Source organism: Thamnophis sirtalis, unplaced genomic scaffold (genome assembly GCF_051295495.1).
Source record: "Thamnophis sirtalis isolate CommonGarterSnake01/CBP01778 unplaced genomic scaffold, rThaSir2_p1.2 scaffold_1, whole genome shotgun sequence".
Taxonomy (NCBI): domain Eukaryota; kingdom Metazoa; phylum Chordata; class Lepidosauria; order Squamata; family Natricidae; genus Thamnophis; species Thamnophis sirtalis.
In genome coordinates, this window is record NW_028261381.1 from 69,803,116 (window position 1) to 69,814,650 (window position 11,535).

Below are 11,535 nucleotides of genomic sequence, written 5' to 3' on the forward strand. Positions count from 1 at the left end.
TTAGGGATTTCTCAGTAGCCATTTATTTTCAAATGATGTAATAAGATGTACATTCTAGGTTCACAAATGAATTACTCCCCTTCCCATTACTTTGATATCAATGTGTAGATGTGCCTTAATAAAATATAGTGCAAATGGCAGGGAATCTGAACTCGTATCAACTCGTGTTTGAATTGGTCACAGGGCTAGAACTGCTGGGAATTTGTCTTCAACATCCTCTTAAAGTCTCCCTCCCCTCCCTGAACCATGCAAAGCAATGTTGAGGTGAAGGTACTAATAATTGCACTAGGATCCTGTCGTGGTTCACTGGTGTGCTTCTGTGGAGTCCATAAAATTATCTGGGGATAGAGCAGTAAAGGGGGAAAATCTGTTCACTATTTTCAGACTGTGAGAATCAGGCTGATACTTTTTAGTAGAGTAAGATCCATGTATTTTACATATTTTGAAGAATTATGGATATTTCCTTTAGTGTTCCTCTTTCCAAGATGCAATGCAGAAAAATAAAACCTTCCAAAAGTTCACAGATTATTGGTTTAATTGTTTCCATTAAAATGCATCTCTCTTGGGTGATATATATGTTTGGAGAAACTCTGTCCAGGTTCATTTCCTTCCATGCAATATTTTCCCTTCTTTCCAATTAGTTCAAAGTGACATCCTCAGGTTGCAAAGCCTCACACAATCAGTTCATCAGTTCTAGTAGATTAATAATGCCCATGTATTCTTTGGTTCTCAGTTTTATGGTGATATGAGGCAGCCTCATCCCACAACTTCAGCAATGGGAAGACTGTAAGAGTACTAAACATTTCATATAATTGAAAGGTTATATCAATGTTTTAAGGTCTTTCTGGAATACCCAATACATACAGGGATGATACAGCAATCAGAATAAGTGCTTTGCATTTAAAAGTGTGAGAATTCTAGATGTTCAATCAAAATTTATTAGGCTAGTGACCTTCCATAAGATAATGGTGGATAACATCCCAAATTGAAGATGCTAAATTCTCATGCAAGAGACAGCTGGGTATCCTCCATCCTCAAACAAACCTTTTCCTTTCAGATACCTTTAATTTCCAAACAATGGCAACCACCCCCGCCCCAAATTTATTTGTATTCTTAATTACATATGCAGTTGTTTGGATAGCCATTAGTCAGAGTTGAACAATTCGGAATATACTGATATTTCATCTATTGAGGTCTAATTTTCATGTCCACATATTTGTAAGAATAATGGTGCCCCTTCCCAGCAGCCCAGTTGATGCCATCAGCATAAGAGCTATGTTCCCCTTTGTGATACAGGCCATTCAGGTTGGAAGAGTGGCAGGCACTATACCACCAACCTCCCTTGTAAACTGCAGCACAACTTCCAGTTTTATGGGTATCATTGTCTTTGTCTTTTGTAGAGAATGCCAGGCTATTATGTCCTGAGAAAGAATCTCCTGAGTGAAGATAATCAGAGGAAAAAGTCAATGATTTACAGTATTGTTGCTTTCATTCAGAGTGCTACAACAGTGAAAAATACATATTCTCTGCTAGGAAGAATTCAGCAGGAAATCAAACATAATAGAATGCATAACTTATATGCAGAAATTCCCAACTCAGTTTATCATATTACCAGGTAGGAATTTCTTATACCATTGTTTGCTTAACCATGGTTTATTAAATAAATCCTAATTGTCAAATCATGCCACATGCCAAGCTAAAAACCATGGTTTAACAAACATAGCTAGACTTCATAATATACTAACTAAAAACCAACCGACATAGAACAATCTAATAAGGTCACCACACACATGAGAGTTACGTAAATTATTATGATATATATATATATATATATATATATATATATATATATATATATATATATATATATATATATATATATATATATATATATATATATATATATATATATATATATATATATATATATATATATATACATACATACATACACATACATACATACATATACTTAAAGTCACAACCCCTGGTATGCCCAAGTATGGGAGGAAGGTCACACTTCCACTCTCTGTCATTAGGCTCGTCACAAGAGACCATCCAGACAGAAACCCAATATTTTTTACTGTTGCCTTTTTTTGTTACATTTGTTATATTTATGCTGATAAATAAAGTCTCCCTTTATTTATTTATCAGCATAAATATAACATATATATATATATATATATATATATATATATATATATATATATATATATATATATATATATATATATATATATATATATATATATATATATATATATATATATATATATATATTGTTTAAAACTCTAGATGCAATTCTGGAGCTTACTTATTCATTCATGATTAAAAATAAAAAAATTAAAAAGAATCAAATTATACCACACATGGTACAGTTAACAGAGAGTCATTTAAAAAACACAGTATGAAATAAAACAACACAAAATAATAGAAAAGCAACCCTATGGCCAAATTCAGACCTTTTTCTTCCTGGTGGCAAAGTGCAACAAAACAAATTTAGCTTCTTTCATAGATATGCATGTATGAATGGATGAATATTTTAACAGAGAACAAAGGATTTCTGCTTCAGGCCTGATAGCCAGTCCTGTATGGAGCTTCTGTCACTAGGCTGGAAATCAAAAAGCTGAGTCCTACTCATATCTTAGGTATAAAACCAGCTGGGTGACCTTGGGCCAGTCTCTCTCTCTCTGTCTCTCTCTCTCTCTCCCTCTTTTCTCCTCTCCCTCTCTCTCCCACCCCATCACCCCAGAAAGCAGCTACAGGCAAGCCACTTGTGAAATCTTTCCAAGAAAATTTCAGGGACTGGTCCATGTGGTTGCCAGGAAACAAAATGGGTTCAATAGCATAAAATTGGTTAGTTCTTTAGGCCAACTTAAACAGTAAGGAAGGAATTGTTCATTTGGAGCAAGGGTATAAAACTGGTGGGACAGATGCATCACATTCAGGCCACACCCACCACAACTCTGCAAAGGGCAAAAACATCATGAAATGTCACGTGATGGCAATCTGACACTGCAAGTTTGACACCCGTGATTTGGAGCATCTTCTGTCACAGCAGTAGTATTTAGACTTATAGACTGCTTCACAGCTCTTTACAGCCCTCTCCAAGGTTTACAGAGTCATCATATTGCCCTCAACAATCTGGGTCCTCATTTTACCGACCTCAGAAGAATGGAAGGCTGAGTCAACCTTGAGCCCGTTAGAATTGAACCATCGAAATCCTGGCAGCCGGCAGTCAGGAGAATTAGCCTGTAATAATGCATTCTAACCACTGTGCCACTGCAGCTCATAAAAGGTCAGGGCAGCAATACACAGGGAATACAATTAGTCTTCATGTAGAAATTCTTTCAGAAAGCGATCATTCACAGTTACAATAAAAAGTAACTTTGTGACCAATGCCCATATTTATGATTTTGCAGGTCTTCTAAAACAAAGGAAAGCTGAAGTAAGATCACAAGCACAGTTATAGTTTCACTTAGTGACTGGCTTGCTTAACAACAGAATTGCTGGTCCCAATTATGATTGCTAAATGAAGACTATGTGTACATATTCTGATAGCTTCATGTGAGCACAGAAATATTGTATTTATCGGAGTATAAGACGCACCTTTTTTCCTCAAAAAAGAGGCTGAAAAGCTGGGTGCATCTTATAATACACTGAATACAGCATTTTTCGCCTCCCGAAGCCCTGCCCCCTTCACCAAAATGGCCATGCATAGTCTTTAGGAGACTTTCAGAGAGCTCCTGGGGGATGCGGAGGGCGGAGATGAGCAATTTGCTCCCCCAGCCCCCAGCAACACTCTATAAGCCTCCATAAGGCAATGCATGCAATTTTTTTGACAAAAAATGGGACCGTTTTCGTGAAAAACGGATCGTTTTTTGCTTGTTTTTGCCGCCCCTATCCCCAGGAGCTCTCTGCAAGCCTCCCAAGGCTATTCATGCCTTTTTTTAAAGCAAAAAATGGGCCATTTTTGGGAGGTTTGCAGAGTGCAAAAACTTTTTTTTTTCCTTTTGGAAAACTCTTTAACTGATTATGAGAATTAGATTGATCAAGTGCTGTGCCAGCAGAAACAAAGTCTTAGGTGCTGCAGAATGTCAGTGATTTCCTTCTCCAGCACATGGATAAATACACCTAGAAACATCTACCTACCTACCTTCTCTCTCATAATTATTCATAATAAATGATTTTTATATTCATATGGTGCCTTGAGGCTTGTGAGGCTTGGCAGAAAATCAACTGCGGTATGACAGTTTTTTAACTCTCTTAAGTTAACTGCGTTTTATGATCTACATGAAGGTACTCAGATGAAGAAGCGGTCTCTCTATTACTCACCCATGTTGCCATCCAAATAGGAGCCCACACTTAGCGTATAATTTTCACTTTCATTTTCGATTCTGAAACTGGAATATGTTGCAAAGGTTGTGGAACCATTGAAATCTTGCACATCAATTCTCAATTGCTGTGTTCCTAAACACCAAAGGGTAGATGTTATTAGAGAATGCATACTAGAGGTGCAGAAATCCTTGAAGGGAAGCGTATTGATAGTTGTAATAGACTTTCATTCCACAAGGACATAACCCCAGGACTACCATGATTCATAAAAGCTTAGTTATCATTGCTTTTCAGTGGACACGATTCACAGTGCAAAAGCAATGACAACATGGAGGAACAGAATTACAGGAGCACCAGAGGTGGCCCAGGAAAATTAAACCACTGCCACGAAGTCACAAACTTTGTCTGATCATTTTGCACAATTAGTCAGAAAGTGACCCATGCATAGCCACTTTTTCCTTTGTTTTCATCAAGTCAATATTTTTATAACTATCTACTTACATATGGTAAGTAAGGCAGCAAAGAGGGATACAGATTGCTGCAGGCGTGTCCTGATTCCATATGTGAATGTATATTAGTCCCATGCATACATATGTGTTTGTGTGCATGTAATGTATATGTGGATGTGTATATGTATGTATATGTATGTATATGTATATATATATATTTATTTCCCTCAGATTTCTTTTATGAATTTTGAATGTACCATTAATCTTTATGGAAGGAAATGGAAGTTAAGTCTTAAGTACTGACAGGAACAGATCAGAGTCTTTTTTAATGCATATATGTGTCCCTGTGATGAAAAGAGTCTTTGGTAATATTAGAGACAGAATCTGAAAGGACTGATATTCATCTTTCCTTGTAAATTAATTCTGATAATAATGAGCGTTATCTGTATAATGGTATTTAATTTATCAAACTGAGCCTCAAGTAGAAGAGAAGATTTTGGGCTTACCAGAGCTGGTGAGAAGATGGATCTTATCATTGCCCAACCAGAATTCTGTTCCTTGCCTCCCAAATCCTTTTTTGTATGATTCCCAGTTACGGTAGAAATTGACAGAGCCATCCTGACGCTTCTGGAAGACCTGGTTGAGAGAGACAATCTGGTTTCTTAATGTTATACCATTTACACTAGAGTCCCTCTTACTGGCTTAGTAAGTTCTTATTAGGCTACTGCTTTAAAAGTAAAGCATTGTGGGAAGGTGACTGCGTAATTAAAAAGTTGTTTGGAAGCACTACTACCCATGTTGTGTATACTTAAAAATGCAGTATGATAGGGGCCACCGTTGCCTTCTCTCACACCTGGACCAAAAGAAAGGAATCAAGAACATCTGAGGTGGCATAGGATTGCCTATTTTTCTCAAGAATAAAGATTGCTTTCTCTTCTTTGCAGAGCTTGAAGGGATGGATGTTGAGGAAGGGGCAACACAAGGTCTCCTGAATTCTGCTTCAGGCAGGTAGAAGGGAGATTTCTATAATTTCCTCAAAAACCCCTGAGAGCAAGACAAGAAGTAACAGATGGAACCTTTTCAAAGGCAGATCCCACCTAGAACTAAGGAGAAATTTCCTGTCAGTGAGAACAATTAATCAGTGGAACAGCTTGCTTTCAGAAGTTGTGGGTGCTCCATCACTGGAGGTTTTTAAGAAGAGACTGGAGGACCTTTTGTCTGGAATGGCATAGGACCTCTTGCTTGAGCAGGTGGTTGGATTAGAAGCCCTCCAAGGTCCCTTCCAACTCTGTGATTCTGTATTCTGTGTTGTGTACATAGGTTCTCTAACCTGGCCCCCTCCAGGTATGCTGGACGGCAACTCTTGAAATTCTCAGCCAGCAGGACAAATAGCTGGGAATCCTATATACTGTCACCCCAACAGATCTGGAGGGAGCCTGGTTGGAAAAAGTTGGGTTAGCCTTTGAATATTACTAATGAATTAAAAAAAGTTTTCTTCCTTTCATTATACGCAAACATCTCTACTTACCAACCAGCCCCCTCCATCTATTTCCATGTCACAGAAAACCACCATTGCTTTCCCTGTGATTGGATAGATGGTGTACCAGCCAGTGAGCGTCTCTCCTTGTTCATGGAGCTCCTTGCAATTTCTGGCTCTTCCTCCTGAGAGAACAATGGGGTGAGGGGGGGGGAGAGAATATGTGGATCAGTTCAGATTCTCTCTGTTCTGAAAATATATGTGGTGGGACAATTACAGGTTTCTATGCAAGAATTTCTCCAGTGAAATCACCATAATGCCTATTGTTAGGAGAATGGATACATGTTGGTGTGCAATAACATTTAAAAAAATAAAGACAATATTTATTTATTTATTTATCAAATGTATATGCAATTCATCTCATATCCAATGATTCTGGGAAGCTTACAGCATGTAAGATCCTTCAAGACCTGAATAAGACATAGAGTATTTGAATATGTATCAGGTTCTCCAAATTAGAGCCATTAATTATCGGGGAGGGGATTATGGGAGATAGAGTCTAACATTCTTAGAAGACTCAAGTTGGGGAAAGCTGATATCTGCAGATGAAATGCATTACAAAAATCCTTAAACTGTAATCAGAGTATTTGTACTATTCCAAACAGTTCTAGCCAATTCAGGCAGTTTTCCATTTATTATCCTGAGTGATAAAGGTCAAACAAGGGGAGATCAAAACGAAAATCAAGCTGATGGCATTTGTGCCAATTATCTGGGGAAGTTTGAAAGGACTGAATAAGCAAGGGGAGAATGCTTTAACATACCTTCCTGACAGCCTTCTAAGCGGCAGGGTTCCCCTGTGGAAAGAGAAAAAAAATATCTGCTTTTGAGCTGAACAGACTCAGGGCTCGAAGTAAAAAGAAATATGAAGATTTCACAGTTTCTCCTCTCCTTACAATCATTCATTTAATGACCATTCAGAGTTACAAGGGCATTGAAAAAAGTGATTTATGACTTATGACGACTGTTGCAGCATCTCTGTATTCACATGATCAACATCCAGAAGCTTGGCAACTGGGTCATACTTATAATGGTTGCAGTGTCCTAGAGTCTTGTCATCACCTTGGCAACTTTATTTATTTCATTTATTTATTAGAATTTGTCAAACAAAAACGAGAACCAGAGTAAACTTTTTGACAATCAAAGCCACTGGGTAAGGCAGATTTACTTAAGAATAATGTTACTAATCTATAACAACTGCAGCAATTCACTTAACAAGTATGGCAGGAAAGGTCGTAAAATGGGGGCAAAACTCACTTAAGGAAGAGGCAGGTAGAGAATACACCTGCAAAGAACTTATCTTGCAGAGTGATCACCAAAGTAGAAGCTTGAGTAAAAATATTTTTTTATAGGCCAAGGGGATTTCCATATATCTCCCTTATTTAAAAAACGGATCTCTGGAGATACCTTACCTTTGTCTCCTTTGTCTCCCTTTGGTCCAGCTTTTCCAGGTATCCCAGCAGAGCCCTTTTCACCTAAGGAGAACAGAACAATGCTCCTTAAAAGAACACCTGGAATATACCAAGAGCTTTCCAAATCTCGTCTTGGTAACAAGCAAGATCATCACAGAGGCTTTTATTTCTCAGTTTGTAAAAAGGGGGCAGCAACCCTTTGATAAACAGGAGAGCTACCTATACACTAGTGGTGGGTTCCAGTTCCTGTTCAACTGGTACAGTTGGAATGGGCCTGGTGGTGTTCATATGGACCCGCACATGCGTGCAGCACATGCCTGCATTTAGCCCCTCCGCAAGCCTCCTCAATGCTTGAGCTGCTCAGCAGAGCGCCGTGCAGGCGCTGTACGCACCGTGCATGTGCTGGAAGCGCCAAAGACTTAAAAGACCAGTAAGGAACTGGGCCCTCCAGAGCACTGTACCAGAACGGTACCGGTGCTCTGGACAGGCTCCAGTATGCTCGTACCGGGGCGTACTACCTGCAACCCACCACTGCTATACACTTTCCACATAATGGAAGAATGAATAACTATTCTGAACTTGCATTGTTTTTCAGGTTTTCCTCATCTTTCTCAAACACTGTGAAGACCATAACACCTTGCTAGGAAAGAACTGAATGATCCTTGGAAGGGAAGAAAACTGGTGGGCAGAAGAATAGTTCTTTTAACAAAATGATACATTCCATCCTCCCTGAAAAAGAACTAGAAGTTCCAACTACAGAGGCATTCCCAACTGCTACTAATGTACTGTAGGAAGTTAGCAACCCCCCTCTCCTAGAAAAATGAAATATCGTAGTAAATATTGAAAAGGCGGAATATTATATTTCCCTGGATGTGAAACGGGGGAAACATGTTTTTAAAGACAAAGTAGCTCCCTGCAGCTTCCTGCGCACCCTCCTTTGTAAATGAGCCATTAAAGCCTGAGCTAGTCTACTCTACATAATAAAAGTAGGATTAGCTTTCTACAGAAACTCACCACATGGCATCTGGGAACTCAATCAAACTTGGGATTCAAAACACAGCCTAGAAAGTTGCCCCTGCATTGCCCCATGGGAGTCTAACAACTAATAAGAATACATTTCTTACACAGGAACAGGAAACAGAGAGGTGGGGCCGAACAGAGAGTATAAAGCGAGGAACTTTCAGCCCTTCTTTCTTCTTCGTTTTCACTTTCTTCTTTTTCACCCAACATTGAAGCATGTGATCCCCCTTTTCTGTTCAGGACTCAAGCCATGTGGTCCTGTCCACCATTAAACCATATTTCCAAGCAGCCTCTATGTCTCCTGTGTCTTTTCCCCCACTTGGAACTGAACCCAGAAGGACATCTCTTCCAACAGTACAATCATCAGCATTTTAAAAATCCTCTTCCTGACCTGAAGTGCAACTTTGCTAGTACAGCACCCTCCCTTCCTGGATGGAATTTTAGGGGCAGGGCATGGTTTTCATCCCTCTGCCAAGTAACCTTGGTGATGCTTTCTCCAACATCTTTTCTTCTAGACAATCCAGGCTATGAGATTCCTAGTAACAGAGCAAATAAGCTGCTAGATCTACTTGACACCAATTGTCAACAGAAGCAAACATCAACTTACCTGGAGGGCCCTGAGGTCCTGGCTCACCCTTGGCTCCAGGAAGTCCATTTGTTCCTGGCACACCTGGAATTCCAGGTATCCCTGCCTGGCCCTGGAGAACAATCTTGTCACCCCCACATTGTGCTAAGCTCTTCAGCTCTGGAATAGAAGAAAGAGCATAAACAGAGTGAGAAACTAGACAGAAGCAAGAAGGTTTTCATCAGAGTCTGACAAGTCACACAGTGGCCCTAGCTTGGATGCTAGAAAACCAGGATGATAAAGCAGATGAGATTGCATCTCTATCATGGAGAATTCTGGACAAGTTCACTCTTATTTTTTACTGAGTCTTCACAAGCTTTAAAAACTTGCATTTTTTTTAACTACAAGAGGAAGGGTGAGAGGGGCAGAGGAACAATATTTCAAATATTCTAGTTGATTAACTTACACACTTTTTGGCGAAAGACAAACTCCACTGGTCTATTTCTTTCCTTATCCATCAAATCCTTCTTCTAGAACTGCTGTAATTTCACTAAAGTTCTTTCTGTGGGTCTGACAACTTTGCTCCTTGAACATCCATTCCTCCCTCTGGCCAATAACCAAGCAGAAAATGACTACTGGACAATGCCTTCCCCACATTGTTGTGATTGGGTTTCATAATGAGGAAAAATAACAAAATTAACCATAGCCTGGAGGTGTGGCAAAGGTGCCAAAAAGCACCTTCCCCAAAAGGAGGGGAAGTCCCAGGGGCCGGAAGGTGAAATGTGAGAGAAGATGGAAGCTCTCTAGAGCAATCTATCTTAATTAACTGGCTCACCCAAGAAAGAACCAATTGAGACTCACGTGTACAACAGCTGGTTTCTGTCTCCTCCTGTGTGGATAATCCCCTCTCTGCAGATAAAGCAATCAGGAATAGGAAGCAAAAACCAATCCAAATTGTCATCTTGCCTCAGGGAACGTACCAGTAGTCTCCTATCCTTTAAATATGTCTTTGAGCTGGGCTGGGGCTTTAGGTATTCTTGTATTTATAGCAATGCCTATAAACAGACAAATGAGGCAATAATCGAATTTCCTTCCAAAAGTAAAGGAGAAAGTTATGTTGAAAGTCTTCTCTTGCAAAATCTGCTTTCACAAATCGTGGCACAATTCAGGATATTTGCACATGAGGGAGTGAGCTCTAGAAATAATAGAAATTGCTGCATTGCATTACTTTCTCCACCCTTTGTCCTTCCTTGAGCATTTTCTATGGAACAATCTGAATCTTTTTTAAAAAAAGTTTTTTATTTTTTCCAATATAAACATACATGTTTATGGACAGTACATTGATTGGGTCAAATCTTTTTTATACAACATTAACAATAGTGATACAAATAGTATGTGAAATTCTAATCTTCCAACATCAAACAATACTAGTCTCATTTCATATTCCTTTTACAATTACACTTTGATTTGTAGGAAGTTAGCACCCAATCCTCTCCTAGAAAAATGAAATAGCCTACGAAATATTGAAAAGGTGGAATATTATATTTCCCTGGATGTGAAAAGGGAGAAACATGTTTTTAAAGGCAGAGTAACTCCCTGCAGCCAATGAGCCATTAAAGCCTGAGCTAGTGTACTTTACATAATAAAGGTAGTATCAGCTTTTTACAGAAACTCACCACATGGCATCTGGAAACTCAATCAAACTTGGGACTCAAAATACAGTCTAGAGTGTTACCCCTGCATGGCTCCATGGGAGTCTGACAACCAATCAGAATACACAGGACAGGAAACAGAGAGGTGGGGCCGAACAGATGATAAAAAACCCAGCAAGCCCCTTCTTCCTCTCTTCTTCACCCAACATCTGGAAGCATGTGATCACCTTTTCTGTTCAGGACTTAAGCCATGTGGTCCTGCCCACCATTAAATCATCTTTCCAAGCAGCCTCCATGTCTTGAGTATCTTTCCCCCCCACTTGGAGCCAAAACCAGAAGGACATTTCTTCCAACAGATTCATTTAAGCATAAATAACATTTCTTCATACCCTGTGTTCGTTATCCCTTAATAAGTGTTGTCATTCAATATTTTAAAAATCACTCATTATTCCACCATAACATCAATATTTCAAATGTGAATTATTACTAATAACACCAATTGTTAACAATATTCAATCCACCATGGGAGTGTATCAGTAGATATAGTGTATATCTTTTTTAATGAAAA

General features: G+C 39.0%; 1 protein-coding gene across 2 annotated transcripts; it reads right to left on the bottom strand.

The window, feature by feature from the left end:
* On the bottom strand, positions 1–11,535 carry LOC148049533 (veficolin-1-like). 2 transcript variants are annotated; one of them, XM_087715547.1, is made up of 8 exons: positions 10,177–11,535; positions 9,358–9,495; positions 7,731–7,793; positions 7,083–7,115; positions 6,313–6,446; positions 5,291–5,420; positions 4,336–4,470; positions 1–1,436 (listed from the first exon to the last, which is right to left on the bottom strand). In XM_087715547.1, exons 1-8 carry the CDS (start codon positions 10,274–10,276, stop codon positions 1,186–1,188), a joined length of 984 nt encoding a protein of 327 aa, XP_087571673.1. In that variant the 5' UTR covers positions 10,277–11,535; the 3' UTR covers positions 1–1,185. The 2 variants fall into 2 exon arrangements, with proteins under 2 accessions (XP_087571673.1, XP_087571680.1); XM_087715554.1 differs by lacking the exons at positions 9,358–9,495; positions 10,177–11,535 and adding an exon at positions 8,855–9,108.

What these genes read in the sequence shown, in the direction of transcription:
- LOC148049533 (XM_087715547.1), bottom strand. Translation starts at nt 10,276, where the DNA reads ATGACAATTTGGATTGGTTTTTGCTTCCTATTCCTGATTGCTTTATCT. An exon ending in AGAAACCAGCTGTTGTACAC is followed by an intron (nt 9,496 to 10,176) that starts GTGAGTCTCAAT and finishes CTTCTATTCCAG; the next exon opens with AGCTGAAGAGCTTAGCACAA. An exon ending in TAGATGGAGGGGGCTGGTTG is followed by an intron (nt 5,421 to 6,312) that starts GTAAGTAGAGAT and finishes TCTCTCAACCAG; the next exon opens with GTCTTCCAGAAGCGTCAGGA.